At 39.5% G+C, this 23,002-nt stretch overlaps 2 protein-coding genes across 4 annotated transcripts; one reads left to right on the forward strand and one right to left on the reverse strand.

The window, feature by feature from the left end:
- Window positions 1-505: 505 nt before the first annotated feature.
- edrf1 (erythroid differentiation regulatory factor 1) lies at window positions 506-17,600 on the reverse strand. 3 transcript variants are annotated; one of them, XM_015346962.2, is made up of 26 exons: window positions 17,556-17,600; window positions 16,562-16,705; window positions 15,067-15,275; window positions 14,599-14,665; window positions 13,823-13,948; window positions 13,414-13,538; window positions 12,604-12,763; window positions 12,199-12,300; window positions 11,602-11,723; window positions 11,079-11,190; window positions 10,620-10,767; window positions 10,155-10,266; window positions 9,638-9,749; window positions 9,182-9,451; window positions 8,523-8,594; window positions 7,992-8,142; window positions 7,162-7,353; window positions 6,599-6,799; window positions 5,925-6,143; window positions 5,382-5,608; window positions 4,927-5,085; window positions 4,490-4,639; window positions 4,008-4,161; window positions 3,239-3,354; window positions 2,407-2,573; window positions 506-1,238 (listed from the first exon to the last, which is right to left on the reverse strand). In XM_015346962.2, exons 2-26 carry the CDS (start codon window positions 16,661-16,663, stop codon window positions 1,076-1,078), a joined length of 3,738 nt encoding a protein of 1,245 aa, XP_015202448.2. In that variant the 5' UTR covers window positions 16,664-16,705; window positions 17,556-17,600; the 3' UTR covers window positions 506-1,075. The 3 variants fall into 3 exon arrangements, with proteins under 3 accessions (XP_015202448.2, XP_006630579.2, XP_015202447.2); XM_006630516.3 differs by lacking the exon at window positions 17,556-17,600 and adding an exon at window positions 17,105-17,224; XM_015346961.2 differs by lacking the exon at window positions 17,556-17,600 and adding an exon at window positions 16,921-17,095.
- Window positions 17,601-18,105: 505 nt separating this feature from the next.
- tex36 (testis expressed 36) lies at window positions 18,106-21,964 on the forward strand. The gene is made up of 4 exons (XM_069189001.1): window positions 18,106-19,047; window positions 19,430-19,570; window positions 20,186-20,266; window positions 20,592-21,964. The coding sequence occupies exons 1-4, from the start codon at window positions 18,997-18,999 to the stop codon at window positions 20,946-20,948; spliced, it is 630 nt and encodes a 209-aa protein (XP_069045102.1). The 5' UTR covers window positions 18,106-18,996; the 3' UTR covers window positions 20,949-21,964.
- The last annotated feature ends 1,038 nt before the right edge of the window (window positions 21,965-23,002 follow it).

Here is a 23,002-nt window from a genome sequence, read left to right on the forward strand (position 1 = left end):
TAAGCAAACAGCATTCACTGTAACTAATGACAGTGACAGGACTGTGATTGTTATAACTCGCAAAGTCTAATATTTTCCTTTTTTAGGTGTTCTTGTCGTGTTCATATTTAAATTGATGGGTAGCTGAGTTAGCTTAAAAATCAAAGATCATATATGTGGTTGCAAAATTACACTTTATAAATGAGTAATAAGCCTAACACTAATACATTCATAAAGTTCCCAAGTGCAACAATCTATCTTCAGCAAATAACCCAAAGGTTAGGATTAGTTTCTGTTACAGATGTTTTCCTACCTACATGCAATTAACTTACAGCAGTGGGTGTTAGCACATTTTTTGTTCCTATTTATGTCATTCAAATACTCTACTTACAAATCACTTCAAGTATGTTTACTAATAAGCAAAACAAGGAGCAATGCTTTTCAAGGGATTCTAAATGACAAAACCACATTTGAAAGAGCAGATGCAATAGCTATTGCTGGATGACAGCAGTTTAAGACACATAAATGATAAAAACAAATTCAGACCTTTATTTTACTTAAAGCGAATAATGTCCTAAATCTCAATAATCTTTCAAAGATTCTTCATATTTAGTTCTGTCCAGATATTGACATTTATATACATATTTTGTAGAATTTTGATTTATAGATGCCGTTTTTGCACGTTAGCTTTACAAAACATACCCTATACAGAATACTGCAATGAGTCTTCAAATATTGTGTTCTACAAACTGCTAACTCTATAGGCTTCCAAGTGAAAATTGTATTTTATTCTGTGACAGAAAAAACGTGCCAATTTGACCCTGCTAGTAAGCATACAGGAAAACCTATATGTTTAAAAAATAAGGGGGAAATAAAGCTCCCAGTGACACTTCATTTTCCTTTTAAAAAACACGGAACAAATTGCAATTTACTCAAATGTGCAGAAATACTGAAATAAAAAATAAATAAAGAGCCCAAACTAGGTGACCATCCCAACAGTTCGGTCAAGGCACTTGCTTATTAAATGTGGAGTCCATGTCGGGTTTTCAGACCTTAACCCAGTGATGTGAAGAGAGCCTGAGGGCTGGCCGTACTGTCATGACACCCCATTCTCACTGGCCTCTGTCTTGGGTAGCAGCTGGGTCAGCAGCTCCAGGATGAGCTCCACTCTACACAGCAGCGGAGCACTCTTGTCAGCACGCAGCAGGGAGGAGTACACTTGCTTGTAGGTCTTCACCAGCTCCTCCTCGTGTGAGCCACTGCCACGCCAAACAATAATTCATGATCATCACAATCCGCAGCGTTCTCATAGACGGTACATTACTTCATTCATTCTGGTATATCGGTCTTAAGCAATTCCATACAGTTATAAAAGATGGGAACTACTTTGCCTTAATTATATGACAACCCCGCAAAAACAATTGTTTTTTTAATATTTCTAAATTATATCTGCACATTAAAAATGTTCTTCGAAGGAACTGATGACTGCTGATTTTTTTTACAAAACAATTTACTCCAGCATGAAACTACTTACTGCAATTTAATTTAGTGAAATTAAAAAGTGTTGTTAAATCCATTAGTAATCCTATTTCAATCTTCCTGCACATATTACACCAATCTTATTGCTGTATTTAGCCTGGCAATTCCATGAATACAGACTGATGTTTATAAAGAAGACTGTCAGAAGCTATTACTATACTCTAGCTATCTGTGCATGAAGGCATGACTGTAATCACATCTAATACATGTCAAAGAGATTTAAATATTTTGAATCTGCAATTGGTAGTGTTAAATGGTTGTGACTAAGAAAACTCCTGGCAGCTACAATGCTCAGGTGCAGCTGATGTCCTCTGTGTCTGCAGAGCACAGGGTCTTCCAATAACATTGTTACGGTACTTGTGTTAAAACAAGGTTTCTGAGACACATCCCATCTCAGATCAAGGATGCGGTACATATCCATATTCATATCCTACTTGGGTGTCACACAGGCATACATACACCTGTTTCAGCCATGCCTGAGGATTTTATCATTTAAATGGATGACACAATTTTCAAACAAATGTAAAAAGAATGGCATCTTATTCTTCACCGAACAACTAAAACACACACTAGCATGGAAACAAAGCACAGCTGTTTAGGAAAGCTCTGTCTGGACCTCATTCATAGAACTAAGGGAAATGCGTCTCGGTGACAAACTGCCCTGACAAAAAAAATGAATAGTTTAGGACCAAACAAGTCACCATTCTTCTCCTAAAAACACCTTCATTAAGATGCACAAAGTCTTTCAGTCTATGAATGTCTGTCAATGTATAACTTCAATTTCAACATCCCTGCACTATATTAAAGTGTTCAGGTTCAATGTCAACCCTGGATTCGGAAACTGTGAAGAATAACGGCCAGATTGCCTGGTTCCTGCCGTTTACTAACCTGGTTTTGCGTTTAGTGGCAGTCATCAGCTTGACCAGGTGCAGGAGCAGGAATGAGAAGCTGGGCTCAAAGACACCAATGAGTTTCTGCACTTCCTGTGTGTTGAGGGCAGAGGAAGTGGGGATGTCTGAAGAATCTCCCCCCTCAACACCTTCTGGGCATTCTGCCTGTAGGACACAGCAAGGGGAAGATTTCAAATAAGTGCACACACTCGGAAGGCTCAACATTCAATGTAGAGCCAGCCTTAAACAGCTGAATAAACAAGTTTCGTGGCCATAATAGTTTTGATTTATTTAGTTGTTTTTAAACAATACCAAGAAGCTTGTAATGCTATAAAAACTGCATTTAAACAACACTGAGTGGATGAAGATGGAAGGTCTACACTGTAATTTGTTTTTCAATTTAGAATCACTTTTTTCCCCCATTATGTACTCATCCAGTTCGGAATTGCTAAATGGGGAAATTAGAATATGCTGACCATCTCCTCCGACATGCTCACCCTTCAAAACATGCCTCCAAGAGGGTCAGTGCCCAGAGGGGAGGCGTGTCCCTCACGTTACAAGCATGCAGGCACCTGAACGCCACAGGGGTTGCATATTTACCCAGACCCATCAAAGCCCTGGCTGACAATTTTCTGAAATAACGGAGTGCTGATGGGCTGATCCAGACTCAAACTCATGTCTAGATCACAAAATCACCCTGCACCTGGAGTGAGTTACTACAGAGACAGATCCAGTACTGATAGCACTGACGGATTTATAAGTTGCAATTCCAAATCTAGCCCCCCAGAAGACAAATAAGAAGGCAGGCAGGGCCGGTGTTTGTGTGGTACCTGTCTGTGCTCCTCCAGCAGCTCCTTACGAATGAGGTGAAAGGCATGTCTGGTCTCAGTCATGATCTCCAGGGCCGTGAACAGGGTCTTCAGCTTCGCAGCATTACTGCTTTGTCCTATAAGCACAAAGAGAAAAGTTAAAAGAAAAAAAGGGATTATATCTGAACAAAAGCCTCAGATTGACTACTGCATCTTCTTGTGTTTACCCCTGCATAACTATAAGGCTAGGCACGTCTCTGAACTTTTCAATAGGAAATTGTATGGTAAATCTCAATGTGCAGAGCAGAAAGCTGTAATGAAACTATCCTCATTCCTTCAGTGTATGGTTCAATTTTTTCCCCAATTAAAAAACGTTAGAGCTCTAGATGAATTCCAGCAGGCGTTAAAATTCTTACCAAACTTAAGGGTGTACTTGGATCACTAAACTACTGAAACTGAAAGAGCAGCATAGTCTAAATAGACCCTTCTTTCTTTATAACTTTTCAAACATTCTTATATTCTATGTCCCATTAGAATATACGCAGTATGTGTACAAATCTCCTGCAAAAACCTTATAAAGTACATGAGAAACACTACACTGTAAGGTGATGCAAGTTTGGTCTGAATTTAGCGTAACACCACAAACAGGCTTTTCCAGTCAGCCTCCCCAGTTACCCATTTGGATTAGTATTTTCACTTGCTTGCCCTTCAGCATGCTCAGGCACAGACTGAGCATCAAGGTCTACAGGGGTGGAGCCTGGGGCAGGGCTGAAAATGTGAGGCTGCTGACCTGCCATCTGGAACTCCGTGAAGGCGACCCTCTCCAGCTGTGTGCGGAGCAGCTCACAAGGCGTGTCCTTGAGGACAGTGAAGAGCCGCACGGCCTTACTGTAGTGCAGCTCGGCCAGGCAACGGTGCTGCTTCCGCTGGTGCTCGTCCCCGACCTGCGGCACAGACCTGTGGATCAGCACTGGCACCACACAACACCCCTCTGCTAGACTACTGACATTAGCAAAGAGGAAATAGAGGCGTGAAGCGATTTCAATGACTTCTTCATGAAAGAAACAGATCTTTTCGCGCATCAAGACTCACTCCTCCCAGAAAAGAGCTTATATATACCGGGAAGTAACAGTTAAGCGGATGTGATTCATTGCCTCCACAATCTAGAACAACAACAACAAAAAAACGTTCTGATGTTAAAGAGGCTAAGATGTCACGTTTACTACTCAAAGAATGTACACAGCAAGTCTGCAGTGTGACAGAGCACAGTACCTGGTTCCTGAAGCAGCTGTGATACATGGAGGCCAGTCTGTGGTGAATGGTGGCGGCGCGGTACTGATACAGCGGCTGGCGAAGCGACTCCGTCTGGAGGTCACAGTACTTCAGAGACTTCATCATGGCCTCAGTCACTTCGCGTTCAATCTGCAAGCAGGGTGTGAATGATCTTCCTAATTAAAGGCACTATCTTGTTCAATATAATTTTTATTTTAGTCATTTATACATTTGGACAAGCAGAGACAGCATTTAAAAAATGCTAAACACTTTACTTCTGGAAGCGTCAAACCACAGCTTTAAGAAAGAGCAATTAGTTTGTTCCTTCCTTTAGATTTACATGTTCTTTCAAACACACAAACTGAGTTTATGGTTGTCTCTTCACCATAATGTACATCATCACACTTAGCAGCACAAATTTGTGCCACTCCTGTCACCTGTTCTTGTGCTTTCCTGGACAGAGGCGCGTAGTCCTGCTGGAGGGTAGCCAGAGTGAAATAGGTAGTGGAGAGCTCCCAGTTGACAGAGTCCCACACTGCTGGGTGGTTCTCTCTCTTGCCCAGAGACTTCATGGCTCTCAGGTAGTAATCAATAGCCTACAGAAAAAACAACATTTCAGTTCTACTCAGAGAAAGTGTGTTGTGGTATTTACATTAATTTACATTTATTAAAAGTTCTATTTAAAAATTGATAGAACTTAGTATTTTACTATCAGTTCTAAATAATACATTTGTACAATGCACTTTATTTTGTTTACATAAAGACTACTCAGTTTTTGGTGTCCTGAAATGAACAGTCAAAAAAGGACACCAAGAGGAAAAAAAAAAATAGTGCTTGGTTTTAGAATAAAGGCTCCTTGGATTATCACAGGCCAGAGAGTGCATAGCAGCACCTTGTTGTAGTAGAGCGCTTCCTCTGGTGAGAACTCTCCCCTGCTGAGGTCTGGGGTTACAGTGCAATGAGCCTGGGCACAGATGCGCATCAGCCGGCCCGTGTTGCAGAGGAGGAGGGCTGTGTTGGTGGTGTCCCCTATCGCCTCAAAGTCCTTCATGCCCTTCTCAAAGCAAGAGAAACTCTTCTTCCACAGCTCCTGCTCTACAGCTGACACTGCCCTGTTCACTGCACGAGGGAGGAAAATATAGAGAGGGGATATCAGAGCCTGACCAGATTGCACCAGATTTTGGTCCAAAGATCACTTTAATGGTCAAGACGCAGACCTGAACAAGATCGTGTTACTGCTCCTTTCCAGCAATCTGACCCTTAACTATGTAGATATATAGGACTACACATGAAAACTATGACATCTGTAGTAAGGAAGCAGCAAGAATAATGTTAAGCATTCTTCTACTGTTAATACAGTTTTCCAAGCTTCTTAGTGCCCTACAGAGGCAGTGAATCTGCATCACAGCAGTGTGACATAGGAAGGCCTGCTTACCTGCCCGCTCTGTCTGAACTGCGGCTGCCTGGTTCATGTAGAAAACACCCATCTCGTTACGGATATTGCCCAGCCTTTTCAGCACCTGGTTCAGCTGCTCAAGGTTTCGTTCCTTCAATTCTCCAGCATTAATGAGGTCATATGCAGCCTCGTAGCACTTATAGCTGACACTGAGCTGATACTCAGGGTCTGTGGCCAAGTCTGTGGCCAGATTGAAAGCTGTGAAGACATGACACAAAGAATCAAACATCTGAGGAAAACCTGCCCTAACCTGAACCTAGACAAATGTAAGGACTGTGAAGCAGTAGCAATACTGGAGAAAAATATTTATGTTCAAAACAGACCGTATAAACATAACAAAGGATATGAAAAAAGAGGGCCATTCAGCACAGTCTAGCCCATTTTGGCTCATCTAGCCACTTATTGAAACAAGCAAGGGTATCGGCCTCAACAGCATTTCATACTCACACAAACATATACTGTAACAGTGCAATGTTCCTTTTCAGTAACAGCACTGTAGTTTTATAAAATCAATGTTTTTGTTTTTAAAAGGAAATGCTGGACATGAACACATGAGAAATGATTAAAAATAAAGAAACAGTAATACATAAAAGTGTACTCCTATGGTTAACAGAGTTGCAGTGAATGCAGAAGCACTTCACACAGGCTCTTACCCTGGCAGCTACATTCCCTGTGCAGGCTGTGCAGGATCTCCTGGTCCTCTTTGGTCTGGTAGCTATACTCCTCCAAGTATGCTGCTCTGTTACTGGCGTTCTGGGCCAGCATCAGCTGGATATCCCCACAGAGAGAAAGGCACTGGCCGTGGAACAGCAACACCTCTGGGTGCAGGCTGGTGCTCACTGAACAGTAGGCATCTGCAAAGGGTACAGGGGACATGGGTAATTCCACCAGCATCTGGTCATAAGCGGATTATTGATTTTAAAATTATGTTGACTGTGTTAATTTATGTGTAAAACTGTCACATTTTTTATTTTGCACAATATAGAATTTTTTATTATATGTGCACCCAATTTGGGCTTGCCAACTGAGTCCTCTTTGTTTTGTGGCTCACGATGCCAATCACACTGTTGACAAAGGACTTTCTAACAGTCGCAGAGTGAAATAAAACACTGACCGGACAGCTGACGCACTCGCTTAATGTTTCCCCTTCTTTCATGGTAGGTAAACTACATCGGTCAATTATAGGTGCTTATTTTCTAAGGCGAATAACACTCACCATAGCACTGCAAAGCCAGTTTTATATATCTCAAGGCTCTGCCATATTTCAGGAGGTTAGTAGCTGCCTCTGACAGGATGTAATAAGCCTTGGAAGCCTTGAGGAAGAGCTGCAGCTTCATTCTGTGCTGCCAGGAGCCAGGAATCATCCCAGAACGGGTCGGGTGCTTGAGGTCCTCCTGAGAAGGGCCCACTGCCATCAAGACAAAGAGAAAGATGAGGAAAAGGAAGAGTCCTGATTCCTTCCCGTAGCAAACAAGCACAATCTATATGCATGTTGCATGGGTGCTTCAGCAACACTACCACCTTCTAGCCTGATCTCATCAGATCTCAGAAGCTTAAGCAAGACTGGGCTGTAAACAGTGCTGCTGGACAGGTTGGAGGAGCTCTCCCCTCCCTCTGAGCCAGAAAAAGCAAACCAACACCCCAGTATGGTGACACTGTATTGTAGGAGGTGTTGTCCTTTACATGAGGTGTTGAAGCAAGGTACAGAGTACTTGGTCATGGCGCTTTTTGTAAGAGTAGAGGTGGCTACATTCCATTCTGGACTTGTATGATCTTATTTCTACATTTCCTCTTTAATCCAACTGATGAAGGAACTTCGCCCTTTTCCACTCAAACCACTGTGCAATGGGGCTGCTGGCTCATAACGGCAGCCATATGCCACACCACTGAGTTCTGAACTCGAGTGGTTGACCCCCAGTGAGATGTAGAGTGCTTTCTCATGGAGGAACATCACTGTACATAGATGCAAGAAAGTAATATTTACATGCAATGACATGTTTGAAGAAAGGGGCAGTCCACCTATTGAATGAATTTGCAATTCCTTACTTTTGTCCAGCAACAGGGCCATCTCCTCCTCGACGGCAGTGTGGCCGGCGCTCTTCGTGCCCTCCTCATATTTCAAAGGGATTGGGGTGTTGGGGTCTGCCGCTGGGAGGTCACTCTCCTTCTTAATGCTGCCATCCACTGCTTTCAGGCCCTTTAAAGACAAGACCTCCTAACTGAGCACGCGCAGGCAGTACCAACAGTCACCACCTCTTAAATGTAATCAACTTAAACAGAATAATATCAATGTCAATTAAGACTCCACACATGCAAGCTACTTTTTAGGACTTAGTAATTTTAGGAAAAATGCCTTTTTACAAATGTAGATGGTGCAGGGAGAGCTACCATAGTTTAACACTTAATCTCCACTCTGCGTTACAAAAAAAACAGTCAAAAATCTCAAAATGTCTGTTTACCAGTAAAAGTACATATGGGAATTCAGTGAGAAAATAAAATATTAATTATTGGTTTTTGATTTTAACTTTAATGACACAATTGAATTTCATCATATAGTAAAACCACTTTATCACTTACTTTTAGGACGTAGCTCAGAACATGCCGACATCGCTCCTCTTTGTCATGGGAAACAGGAAAAGAGAAGCTGGGCTTTAAAAGGAAAAACAATGTACAATAAATAAGAACATGTAACACACTCTTCTCTGGGGTCTGATTGTAGTCTGTTTGGCCACTGTGTCAGTTGCTCAATACACCCCTTATATCAAGGATGAACATTCACATAATATATAAAGCAAAACCTGGTTACAAAGCTTCACACAAAGACTTCATTATATAAGAACCCACAATATTTCTAGATAAAACTCTTACCTGGGCAACAATATTACTCCAGTCCTTAACAACTGCACTGGCTTCCAGGTTACTTTTGATAATTACAATTAATAGCTAGGGTAAATTATATAAGTAAATATAATATAGGTGAATATAGATTAATTTCTAATTGTCAAGATTTGCCGTCTCTGTGTACTACAACACATACTCGGGTTTTCATTATTCTGTTCAGAAAAAAAAATTCTAAGAGGCTGTTTTTTCAATCAAGCTTCATTTTATTAGAATGTTAAGCGTTAAGAGTCCACTGTTTGATTTTATGAAGTTACTTGGAAACAGTACTTGCCTAAAGATTCTATAAAAAGTCTAGTATTGTGTACAAAGTCCAGGTATAGCACAATCTGGCTTACCCTGATCTGATGCGTTGACTTGTATTTCTCAGGGACAGACAGTTCCCCCACTGACTTGATCACGGCCACAGCCTTCCTGTCATCAGGTGTACTGGAGCTGGAGCTATAGGTGCCATTGTCAAAGCTGTCTTCAGACAGCTCTTCCTCCTCCTCTTCTTCTTCCTCACTGTAGCTATCCTCCAAACCAGTGTTGTGCTCCTCCCCTGCCTCTGGTTGGGCCTCATCCAACTGGAACAGCTCTGAAAGCATGTAGTTCGCAGAGGCAATGATCTGTGCAGAAAAGGGCAGGAGCATGTCTTTAGTCAAAAGCAAGATCACAGCTTTAATTGTAGCCATTATAAATTATGATAAATAGTACCTTTAACCAGCACAGAACTCAGGTCACATTCTAGAGAACATGGCCAGTATGACCAGAGCAGTTCCCTGGAGAACAAATGGGAAAGGATCAAGAGATACCTGAGGGTGTTTGTCTTGGTCCAGCAGCTTAATGCAGTTCAGAAGCAGGGTTCTTATGGTGCCATAGTGCTTCCTGTTCTGGCTCTTCTTCATCATCATATTGCTGGCCACTCTGCCAAGTAGCATGGCATTTTACTTAATGAGAGCCTCATGAATTATTTTGTTAAAAAATGCTCTTAATTAAGAGCTAACATGCACAAATGTTAAAATTAAATATGTATAAATATAATTAGCTTAAAATAACTTCATGACATGTTACAGTTTCAGTGGAAATAACCTGTGCAAAAATCTCATACACACAGCACATACATGCAAACATTTCTTCTCTCACACCACACTAATGCTGAAGGTCACTCGATACCTGAATCCAAATCAGCACTAGCTATCACTAACAATGTACTCTCCAATTTATCACAGCTCCAGCTCTCAGTACCACCAGATGGAGAGCTTGTCTTTTTTTACAATAAGAACCAGAAAAACAGCTTATTTGGTGCTTAGAGAAAACGGAAGAACTAACTTGTACAGCAGCACTGCCACTGGCAAGGTGAAAGGGTTCTGGCATTTCTCTTCTGTTGCTTCCTCACACAGGGTGGTCAGATCATACAGTTTCACTATATCACTGCCGCTGGCTGGGAGAGCAAAAACACATTTAAGCACTTTGCACTAAACTTATACATGATTCTTTTAGTTTAATGCTTAAACCGTAGTGTAAATTAAAGCAGGTAATACTCCTCTTTACCAGAAAACAAATACAATTTCTTAGTTTTAATGTCTGAATTACATCCCCATCCCCTCACTATAGCAAAATAACACACCAAAGCAATGTACTGTATTCACGATTATAGACAAATAAGGAAAAAAAACGTAACTGTACACATTTAAATATGCAAAATGGAAATATAAAAAAATGCCCCATGAAAACCTGGTTTCTGATAGTTTTCTCAGAACAATGCAAGAATGGTAAGTCTACCCATCTTCCTACCTTTGAACAGCCAATACGTATGGCCCTCTTTGGTACAATTGGACTTGAGGAAAGACAGGATGTTCTGGGCAATGTCCTTTACTACCCTGGTGGAGAAAGTGGAGTTCTCCAGGTCAGGGATATCTTCTGTCTTTATCATCTCATATTTCTGCAAACAGACACCCAGCAAAAAACAATCAACTGCAAGTGTCTGTCTACAAGTGACAAATCGGGTGACAGTCATTCAAGAACAAGGACACTATTACGAATAATAAAGGTGAGAAACGGCTTTAAATCAGTCACCTCGCTGAAGGAAAATAAGCCTATATTTTCAGCCTGCCCTGTAAAATTGTCAACCATAGCACACATATGAGTTGGTAAAAATCATGAATGTAGTCCCTTATGCTTGATAACTAGACTATTGGGAAGAAAGCTCTGACCTTGACATGACTTAAAGATATATTGTCCCAGAACATCTACCTGAACAATGCCATTCACATGAAAGCACATCACCAGCTCGGGGACGTTGCACATTAGATTGTCCAGCCAGTAATCAATGCCAGTGAGGATGTTTATTGGTTTATTGTTATCCCTGAAAAAGACACACAATGCATCCATTTAGATCAACAAAGAGTAAAAATGAAACCAGAACATACTGCTTCAGGACCTTAGCAAACCTGTGCCACAAATGTTTTCTGAAAAAAACCTGGAAGTAAAATTAAAATGGGCACACCTATATAAGAACAGAGATGTTTCATTAGCATAAGAGAAGCCTATGAATACACAGCTGACTGACAAAATTCAGGGACAGAGATGAATTCCTCTTTATACAAGAGAAGCTGACTGAACTGTTTATCATAAATGTAACACCTACGCACAAAACTATTGTTTTTTTCTATGAACTGAACAAAGGATAAGTTTTGTCCCAGCTTTTAGTCTCCACAGGAACAAAAAAATAGTATAAGAAAAAAACAAATGTAAAGAATTTTGTGAGCTTTCTAACCTGAGACGGAGGCTGACTGCAGGATACCGCCCTCCTCCAAATATGGGCATGTTTGATCCCACAAGCATATGAATGTCTTCAAATGTCCATAGGATGTTGCGCACAAAATCATTCCGGAGACCCTTTCCAGTCACCAAAAGAAATTAAAAGGAAAAGAAACACTATGAAATCCAGTAATTTGGTGAGAGCGTGTAAGACCAATACATTCCTTGATCTGGCCTAGCAAGGGGAAGAAGGAGTAACAATCCTTGCATTCATCTCCACCAAGAAGATGCCACACAGATCCCACAGTGGACAAGTGTCCAGTGGAGACTGCCTAGGGTCAGCGTAAGGCTCAGCCTGTGCTCCACAGCTCAGCAGCATCCAGCAGTCAGGTACACTGAATGAACAGTAGTGATCTCAGTCAAAACCCAATATTTTCTCTTTGGTCCTGCCAGATATTGCTAAAGTTAAAGGCTCTGGAAAATCTGACAGTGCATTTTCCAAATTCAACAGGAAAATAAACTGGAAAATATTTAATAAAAAAAGCCTGAATTCAAACCCAGAACACCAGATACCTATAGAAACCCCCAAGACTACAGGTTGATTGTGCAGTACCTGGCTGTTCTCCCCCTCATTGAAGAGTGTGGGCAGGTTCTGTTCCTTGGGGGATGAGGCCACATGTCCCAGAGCAAACTTGCTCTCAACAGGAACACTCTCCTGCGAGGAAAAGACCAGCACAGAAGCTTAAACAAAACATACAACAAATTTAGGACAAGTAGAACTTAATAAACAATCAAAAAACTCTAGGTTAAGTGTGCGAAATTAATATGCCCACACGTCGTCGTTTCTACAGATACCATTCACATCAGAGCGAACATTTTATGATGCGATGATGCATCCTGCTAATGTCTCCCTCACACCACACAGATATTTCACTTTAGCACAAGCCTCGTCAAACTAGCCATCATTGCTCATCATGAGGTTTCAAATTTGGCTTTATACCGCAGGCCTCTTACCTACCTGTCCAGAGGCAGCCGACTCCTCGGAGACAGGGGCAGAGCTTCCATACGTGGCTGGCCAGGACTGGCTGAACTCCTCCTCCCCCGCCTCAGTGGATCCTGCCTCCGCAGCCTCGTCTGCAGCCGCCGGCACGGGCTCTGCGGCCCCATCACCATTAACACTGCAAAGACAGGGGCTGTCACCTCTCGGTGCCTGCTTCTTCACTGTGCCTTTCAGTCCCAGACTTAGCCCTGCCTGAGATGCTCAGTTTTGATTCGAAGCTTTTACCGTTCAATAATATATTAAAAGAAATCACAGCTGGACCAGAAACACACACCCATCCACCAGCCCTCCATCAGAACACTGCTTATTATTCCTGGTACAGGCTGCAGCAACCTGGAGCCTTTCTCAGAAACGGAGTGCTCAAGACACTACTACTGGTCAGGACACTAGCCCGTGTCAATTGACCTATCCACATTCAACAGGAACTAATGAATTGTGATTCAGAAAACAGTTGTAGCAACCTTCTTTGCATTTGCCTTGAGCCAGTTCCAAAAAAGTATTTGACATGAAATCTGAGGTCACAATTGTCTACTTTGATAAGCCGACATAAACATCAAAGTAAGTGAACAGCCATATGATGTCAGGGACTACTGCAAAAGATCACCTCATATTATTAATCTCATCATAAGTCAATTCTGATTCTTTAATGCCATCTCGGTATATCAACATGCATCATAAGATCACAAAGGAAGAGTATGATTGCACAGCAAATGACATGACAAACAATCCACTCCCCCATGTTCCTTTAGTGCCTGACTGAAAACTCACCTATAATACAGAAATTTTGAAAGGATTGCCTTCTGATACCAATGTTCTTTGCTCTTCTTTTTTCTCTGCCACTTTTGATCCACAAGCCTTTGATAAAATTCTTTCAACCATGTCCAGTCACCTGTCTGTGAAAAAAAAAGATACCTGTTGTTGTAGGTATAAGTAAACAAAATTTAAAAATGGACAATCAGTTAAGATGTTGGAATGCACAATCTTAGCACATTTCCTTCCCTAGGGACAAGTTTCAGAATGGTAAACTTAAACTAAAGATTCAAACAAAGCATTCAGACACTAAAAACAGAACAGTCTACCTTAATGTCTGACTTCTAAAGGTGACTGTTGCAGCCACTTAAGAGGTTCTCTAAAGTCTGAGATACACATATACAGCACACAGATGTGTTATGCTCACCTGAGATGATCTCATGAAGAGCTCCTGGATATCCAGCTCATCAAGGAGCAGAGTCCGCCCCACACGGTGCACAGCCATGCTGACATGAGACTTACTGTACGGGATCTTTAAGAGCTTCTTAATGTTCTGAGAGAATAAATAAATGAATATGTTAGCCCATTTTCTTTTGCCATGCACTACAAACTTTCATTCCATAATTTAAACCATAGCTTCAAACCCAACGGATTTGTTTTCCAAAGAAACAGTGAAAATGACCAAGAGGGCTCAAAAGAAAACTGCATGAAATTGCATTTAAAACCATTAACTGGAGACACCTCTTTACCCAAAGGTAATATGGAACAAATGACCCAGTCTGGTTGTTAAAGCCAATACCCTGGCTACTTTCAAAACAGGATGGATGAATTAACAACTAACTACCAAGCAGCTTAGAAGGGATGAACGGCTCCTCGTTTGTAACCGTTTGTAACACCTGCAGAAGAATCCACAGAGAAGTGGACATGGTTACCTGCTCTGCATCTGTGAAACTGGCATTTAAATTGCAATTCGCTTGAACTTTCAAAGACAAAATCATCTATTTCTTCAACAGGCACTCATCACATGTGCAGAAGTAATGGTTGGTGGGAGAGCCGATGATGTTTTGCCTGGTGATACTGGAGTTTCCTTGACACCAGGCACAAGGCCTGCAGTCTGAAGAGTGCTGCAGTACGGAGACAGCACTAGTGGAGTACGAGGCACCATCACCAATACCACATGATTCTTCTACATATCAGACATACCTCAGAATCAGATACGACATCCACATCATTCCCGATACAGTCAATAAAGTCGTATGCCATCCCAAAGCTGTGCATAAAAAAAATGTATGAAGAAAATACATATTAAAACACAAAAAAGAAATGGAATGAGATACAAAAAATGAAGACATTTTGTACTAAAGGTTGTTTTCTGAACCAGTCTTTCCAGAAGATATCAGAATGATTTATACTTTAACCTTTGCTAAAGCAAATGTTTTCCGTGCATCATGTAACTATTGATTTAGGAAAAAATTATTTTTTTACAAAAATCTAAAGAGGCACAACAGGGGTGGGGGGGGGAAGATTACTGTGCTGTAGTGTAGTATCTCCAGTTTATGCATGGTTAAGACGTGCCAAGACACAACAGAAAAGCAGAAAGGCTCTTGCACTGGAGCGGTTAGGATGCAGGTCAGCGCGGCCGTCGAGGGAAGCCCACTGCGTCACATGTACCTGGAGAACGGTTTGCTCTTGCTGCTGGAGCCCAGGACGGTGGTGCCGGCAGGCCCCAGCTGGGTGCTCTCACGGAGCCAGTTGGCAGGCGGCAGCTTCAGGTCCGTCTTCTCCTGCAAGAGGGCATAGGTCGCGGGCGGCGGGGCGGCAGAGTACTTCACCACAGCCCGACTCTTCACTTCGTTGCTGCCCAGACACATGGCTGACTCCTGTCACATGCAGAGGGAAACAGCACTGAGGAACTTCTTAAGCAAAAAGCCCTGATACACAGACGTTACCTGATTCCCCCAAACAACTGAAGCTTTGAGCTCACCCGGAATTTTGTTAGTGGCATATTGAAAGAAGTTCATATAAAATGTTTTTCATATTTTTTTAGCTTACATTTTTGTCTTACATACTCATGGGACATATCTGATTCGCTGAAATCTGTCTTGAACACACATTATTGACCTTTTTCCTCTTTTAAAAAAGTAAACATAAAAGGGACATTACAATGTCACTCTTTGTAATACAAATCTTGGATGAACACATGCGTAGTATGAGATGCGATCCTTCAGTTTTCTAAGAAAGGTGAGTGAGTAGGCAGATAGGTAGACGTAATGGTTACTCACACCATCAAAGTACTTGAGAAATGCTAAAATGGAAACTCCTATTTTCTGGAAATCACATTACAGAACACTGGCAGATGTCAAATGATTAAGACACAGTCCGATCTATGTGGAGCTAATTTTAAATAGCCTTCTCTTAGCCTCATGTTTTCTTGGTTTAATTTTATTTCTCCATTGCTTTCAACTGGAAACAGCCTGGAGTGAATTACTATGAAATTCTCTTTGGTAGGCCATTACAATGCATTATGAGTCAATTTTAAGCAATTCCTTTGACAACTGTAACCATTGACAAGAGCAGGAAAATTAAATCTGTAGAAGTTATGTGAAGTGATTCCTTAGCACATCAGATTTTTTATTCTATAACCTTAACGGTTTTCACTCATTATTCGCACTCTTTCTAATTGCGGAAGAGATGTTACAAAGATCTATGTCGGATGCTGTTTGGATTTCTAAATACAAGACATTTTAACCCTTTTGCCACCTGGAAAACCAAATGAAAGGCAATACTGCAAACTTTAGTTTTATGTATCGACGCATAAATGTGCACATTATCATTCGCAGAAATTAAAGTACGCCAACAAAACCCACATAATTACAGCACCTAAAAACGAAGGCATCGTCAGGATTGTATGCTAGATTTCCGATAGGAGTATGAAGCAAAAATTCTATACTACTACAACAAAAGAGCTCCAGAGGAAGTCATGAGATGGAAAATATTTGTTATCTAACAATATTAATGACCATACCTTACCGTGACCAGTACTTTTGCAAAAACTCTGCTACATGACATAAACTTACCGGTTTATGCGAACATCTGTTCCCTCTATGTTCGGTGCTCTTCAGCTAATTCGATCAACAAAGCGAAGCAACAAGCAATGTTTCCTTACCTGTCTCATGTCGTCTTTGCTTTCTGGCAGCATGTTGCCCCCCGCCTCTCCGGTGCCCGCGACAGGAGAGACGGGGGAATGTGTTCCCCTCTCTGCGCTCATTTACCGTCGTCTATCTGGAGAGATTTCCAGAGTTTTCTCCGTCTGTGTATTGGTGCAGGGAAATTCATGAAAACGGTTTAGTCTTTAGCCTTTTTGTAGATCATTAAATGCTGGGCGCAATATTTCTTCAAACAGTCCTTCACCTGGCCCGATCTCTTGAAAGACTGATTTTCAGTTCAAGTATCGACAATCTTAGTGGCAGCTATATTTAACACAACAGCACTGCAAATTTACTTTCATGTTATTCGGTAACTTGCCTGCCTCCAGAAACGTCTTGTACAACAGTGTTGATTCTACATATTATGCGTTAGCTTACTAAAAAAAGAATAATGTTTTGATATTGTTGCCGTTTCTTTCATTCTTAATACTTTGACTCTGTCGACTCATACACGCAGAAAGCTGAGTACTGCAGTGCACTACAACAGCATGAAACACACATACCTGCTGCCAATAACCCGGAAATACACACGGTCACTAGTTGTACTTCCGTGTTCGAGAAAACTCGAGAAAACTCCATATTCCGTCTCCCCTTTCAGCTGAGTTATCAGTTATTTACAGCTTTTAAATAAAAATATAAAAATATATAGAATGCAGAAATAATACAAAAAAATACGAATAAAATGGCATTGGCTCCAAGTATGTGTGGTTGCGAAAAAATAACAATATGTTCTTTTCTAGTATTAGTTCAACATAAGATAAAATGTATGATAAAAAAACTAATTGAAATATTAACTAAATTCGTGAGACGTTTTGTATTTATAAGCGTATTAATAACTAGCCATTTCAAATTATTTCTTAAACAATGTTTGCAATGTCCTCCCTTTTATAAATTTTATTAGCTGAAAGATATCGTTTGAACACATACAAGAGAAATACTAGTTTGTCATAGCACCTCACTGCGTCCCATGTAAGCAGCGATTCAACTGAAGTTGGTCTGAGTACGGGAAAGTAAATCTGAATTTACTTCTGTAATTTCAAATACAGAATATTCAGCGTAATAACCAAAAAATACGATTTCAAGCACGACATAGAATTATCTTGCATTCACACGCATCAATACAGTCAATAGTGAAGTCACAACCGTTAAAACGGAGACTGCATTCATGACCATTTTTAACCTGCTAAATTACAAGGAGTCCGCATTCAGTACTGTCCCCAACATTATTGTGCTGACTTCGGGATCTCCGAAGAAGTGGATTCAATTGAATCCTGTTTATGTTAAATGAGCTTCAGACCATACGGTATCATGACAGTAGGTGTAACTGGAAGAACCATTGCTTTTTACTTGCAAAGGACAACTGTAGGCAAAAAAAAACAGGTTATGCTCTCAAACTGTAAACTTTGTATTTCCTAATTATCAAACTACATATAGTTTCATGTAAAAAATAATAAGCAACGTTTTAGTCATTTTTATCTGAGTATGATATTCAGTTTCACTATGTCATTTGGTGTAATTCTGCAGTAGGGCAATTATCAAAATATGTTGTTTTATCAGGCAAATAGAAGACAAATCACAGGCCCAAGCAAACATTACTGCATTGATTGAATTTAAATGGCTAGTTATTATAAACATTGTGTGATGTGGAAGAACAAGTGTTCCTATGCCGTTGCAAATGAATAAAACTGGGTTACGAGTGAACAAAATTTTCCGTAATTATCTTAGATAGGTCTGGGGCCCAAATGTAACACACCCTGAAGTGGCTCGGAGTAGTGGCGATCGTGCTCGAGACACTCCACTCCACTAAGTGTGTAAAAATAGATGGACTATCGGTCATAGATACCGATTAAATTCTAATTTCCATAGCGTCAATTGTTATGTTGATCTCCGTTTCAGTATCTCAGAGACAAAAACAGTTTATACGATTTAATTGCGAGTTATTGTGGTTTTTGTATGGGGGGCAAACTCACAGAGCTGCTAAATATTAATCCATGTCTGAATTTGTTCGTGTCTGAATTTTTTATCACTGGCCTTAGATTTTTTTAAAAAGCAAAAACCCCAATTAAATAAAAATTGGAATAGATATTCAGCATACGTATTTACTGTGTGTCAGACAAATTACAAGCACTACGAACTTGTCGCCAAATAATACATAGCTCAACATCTTACAAAATTCTCCCGCGGGGATATCAGGAAGCAACTGTGTATTGCTGTTTCTATGGTTACAGCAAAACTCAGTCCTCCTGTGTGCTTTATGACTTGTTAATAAAGTGTGTTTTAGATAGTGTTTGTTTTAATATATGTTGAGAGAACAAATATTGAGATAAAGCCGCAGTTTATTTATGCTAATTAATGAAAGGGTTATGTAACCGATTTGTGATTTAACTTTAGCAAAATGCCAAAAGGAAGAAACTGGAACCCATGTATGGATAGAGATGGTGAATGGGTAAGTATTTCAGTGTTCTCAGCGTAATTGTTTTGAACTCATTAATTATAAATAATCACTAAGAAAATGGGAAGGTCGACTCAATTATGAACAGCATTAGCCTTCTAATAGATTTCAAAGTCATTAGTTCAGTTCTGTTTATTAGATGGGATTTGGTGACTAGCCTCACTAAGTATGATGCCCTAATGTTAAGAAGAAAAAAGCAGAATTCCTCTTGAGTTCCTAGTTTTCTCTCCTCTGTTTAATTTGGATTTTTTGGTAGACACTGGATTTACTGCTATAAATAATATAATTTAGTAGTATTGTACATATAATTAAAGTCCTACATTAATTATTATTATTACCTATCTGTGAAATTTACAATGAATTATGAATTTTCCAGTTTTCCCATCTAGGTTTTCCCCCAATCCCATTTAAAAGAGAGGCTGCTACAAGCACAGGGTGCATGCTAACACAGGCAACAAAACATCCACCAAATGGTGTCCCAGAAAGATACCTGAAGACCTCCAGAACCACAGAAGGGGTGAGAGAAAATAAGATAATCTTTGCCTTGTACATAAAAGTGTTCAGTTTGCAGTTCTGCGATTTTACTCTTGACATACATTTTTAATTGTATTAAAGCTTAGGGGTTTAATGGCTTATTAACTCAATTAATTATGCAAATTCACAGTGTTATAATATTCCTATATACTGTAACAAGAAAATTCAAAAGTTTGCAATGAGCCAAATTCATTACAGTATACAGTTTCTATGGGGTTAAGTTAATAGAGATGGATTATGAACACAAGTGGGCAGGACACCTCAAAGTAAGAAATTTCACCCAGAAAAGGCTTCATTTATAGCCAGAAAGTATTAATCAGTTTTATTTTTATTAATTGAAATAATAAAAGCCCAAAACTATAAAAGAAAAGTTGTATGTAAATCTGTACTTCAGTACCTGCATTTGTGCAAAATGCCATATTCACATAAAAAATAGATCTTTCTAACAATGTATGTTTTTAATATCCAAAGTAAAAAAATAAGTATTGTTTAACTTATTTTTAAGTATTATAGTCAACATATTAACAATGATAACAATACATAATATTTGTATAATTAACTGGCTTTGTTTTAATTCTGTCTACCTCTTATCTTTCAGAACACTGAAAAAAGAGAATACCCATTTTCTGTTCACGATAATCGCTTTGCTTTACACCGTACCTCTGAAATGTTTGATGTTGTAAGTAACTGGTTTTTAAAAACTGTACAGGCTCCGTATTTCAAATTTTGGCACTAAAGAAAACAGTACACTTTAGCACTTTCTTTGTAGTTTTCAAATGTTCTTCACTTTTTCATGCTGGTTTCCAGAATATCTTCTACAGCTTCGTAAAACCCTAAAAGTTTCACAGAGTGAAATGTAAATGTCAGGAAGAGAAAAACGAACACACACACACACCCACACAAAACCAAATTTCAACCATGAAACATAAAAAAAAATCAAAGAGAAACATTGTTGAAATAACTTGATGAAGTCTTTACAAACGTAACCTTATATTTTTCTAAAGGGTCTGGGGCGCAGAAAGGCTTTGGACGGTTTTTCTCAGCACAGCTCCCACAACTTTTTCCTCTGGACTCAGGATGCTGTGCCCCTTGTGTCTGTGGATGGAGATGGCATGTCATTCTACCACACAGAGTACCTAGGCTGCCAGGAGACAGACCGCCCCAGCTTCAGGCGCTTTCCTCAGAACCACGCTCAGATGTCAAGAGGTTCAGCGGCCCAGGCCGGAAGAGACCTAGTGTGGTTTGGAAGGCATGACAGGACACAGCACACCCCTCTCAGTGTGCTTGCTGTTACCCAGTTCCCATCCTCTTCAAAGCCCTGGAATTACTCCTACCATAATAAAAGCTATTACAATAAATAGAGATTTAAGGGTAATATAACAAGGAATTATTTTTTTTTCTTTGTTTACTCTTTTCTCTCTGTTTCTGCATTATATAACATTCCTTTCAAAGTCACTTGCTACTTTTTTTTTCCTGTGCCAGAAACAAAGAGAGAAACATTAAAATGTTAGTGTCAACAGCATTCTTTCTTTTTATTATTAGTATAAAATCCTAATGCTGAGAAGTGAATCTACATCTTAGCAAAAGGTTTTTAAAAAGTACTTTTGAAAAGCAGATGAAGGAGCTGATAAAAATAGATTAACTTGTGCCCATAGGGATGAATAGCCCACTCATATATTCAGTGTAGTGTCTGTAAGAAACAAAATGTATTAAAATGTAATGACCTGATGGTTTATGTCACAAATTTAATAGAAGGTATGCTGTTTTTCAAATTAAAATGAAATAGTCACTGGTTTCTTGTTAACTTTATAAAGAAAGGTAGCTTAAGTATTGATTCACAATCAATACAGTCTTGTCAATTCTCCCATTTATTTGCTTTAAATAAGAAATGGGATTCCTGGTGAGGCTCAAATTACAAGTGATGCACAACCAATGCTTTGCAGTATGTATTAATAAACTGAATTTAGAGTCAATTATAAGAAGGATTATCAAACAGTGTGATAGCAAGAGACAAATAAACAGAATTAGGAGAGAGAAATTGCATTTAGTCCATTTAAACATTACAACAGGAGGATCAACATTCATTGTTCCTGCATGTAAAAAGGCAAAAATCAATTTTCCTACCTATGGTTTTGGCTGTGGAAAATCTGCTTGGTTTTATGAACTAAGTCAATACTCCTGTTTACATTATATTGCTATGATTTGGTGACGGTATACATGATCTAATGCTTTTTATTTGTTGCTGTATGTTTATTCTTCTTTTAATATAGTGTAAATGTATTATATAATCTAATTCTGTATTATTAATTAATACAAAAAGTCCATACTCTCCTTTGAACACATATATACTGAAAATAAAAAAATCACTATTCATGCATATACAGTACTATATGTTTTTTAAATAAAGTACAGGTATACAGATTTTTCACATTGAATGTTTTTAGGGTCATTATGATTAATTAATCATAAATGACTAAATGTAAAAATGACTAACTCTAGCAAGTTTACTAAATCACCATTAGTGTACCATTAGTGTACGCAGATTAGGTAGAGGGAATGTGGTGATTTAACCTGTCGAATATCAAATTTACACAGAATGTAGCCAATATACCACACTTCCCAAGTGAACAATACCTACTGTAGGTGTCATTGTATGTTGTAGGTTTTTTATAGACCACCATGATGGATATCAGTGAGTGGGATCTCAAATTTCGCCTTTCCTGTGGCATCATCCTGATGTGACTGCATTCCAACAAGCCGATGCATGTTAGCTGTTTGCGTTACTATGAGTTTTCTTGCAAGATGAAAATTTGACAGGTATGCTGTAGATGCCCTATTCACCAGAGCTGAGCACCATTGAATTTTTGTGTGGGATAAGCTGGAATGATATGTAATACTGTATGTAAGAACAGACATGTGCTTATCTAGGCTGTGCATGAAGAATGAGACAAAGTCCTGCAAGACAGCATCTGCAATGTGGTTTAAAGATGTACAGCTTGTATTGCTTCCAGCAGTGGCCTCAAACCTATGACTTTCCCAGTAGACTCCTATTGATCAAATGTGTCAATACTAGATCATATCTGTTTAGGAAAAAAATAGTGTACCTTATACGAAAAAGATTGTAAAGTTGTGAATTTGTAGTCTTTATAAGTTTCTTTTGGTGCTCAGTGTATTTACAAGATGGAGGTGGATATCTACAGAAATATGCATGTCCCCTATGTTTGAACTAACAATACCTGATTTTTTGTATCACCATACATTATTACATTGGACTGAAAATATTTTATAAGTACCCATTTTTGCAAATCAAAGTCAATGTCATGCTCTCTTCAGCTGACATTACGGACTGCTAAACAACCTCAAGTTTTAGGCAATGCATTTCAGTCAAATTCTTCATGTTTTTTTACACTAACAT

This window comes from Lepisosteus oculatus, chromosome 4 (assembly GCF_040954835.1).
Source record: "Lepisosteus oculatus isolate fLepOcu1 chromosome 4, fLepOcu1.hap2, whole genome shotgun sequence".
NCBI lineage: Eukaryota > Metazoa > Chordata > Actinopteri > Semionotiformes > Lepisosteidae > Lepisosteus > Lepisosteus oculatus.

What these genes read in the sequence shown, in the direction of transcription:
- edrf1 (XM_015346962.2), bottom strand. Translation starts at nt 16,663, where the DNA reads ATGAGCGCAGAGAGGGGAACACATTCCCCCGTCTCTCCTGTCGCGGGC. An exon ending in TCAAAATTTCTGTATTATAG is followed by an intron (nt 12,764 to 13,413) that starts GTGAGTTTTCAG and finishes CTGTCTTTGCAG; the next exon opens with TGTTAATGGTGATGGGGCCG. An exon ending in TACGTATTGGCTGTTCAAAG is followed by an intron (nt 10,267 to 10,619) that starts GTAGGAAGATGG and finishes TTGCTCTCCCAG; the next exon opens with CCAGCGGCAGTGATATAGTG.
- tex36 (XM_069189001.1), top strand. Translation starts at nt 18,997, where the DNA reads ATGCCAAAAGGAAGAAACTGGAACCCATGTATGGATAGAGATGGTGAA. An exon ending in CCTCCAGAACCACAGAAGGG is followed by an intron (nt 19,571 to 20,185) that starts GTGAGAGAAAAT and finishes CTTATCTTTCAG; the next exon opens with AACACTGAAAAAAGAGAATA. An exon ending in CCTCTGAAATGTTTGATGTT is followed by an intron (nt 20,267 to 20,591) that starts GTAAGTAACTGG and finishes ATTTTTCTAAAG; the next exon opens with GGTCTGGGGCGCAGAAAGGC.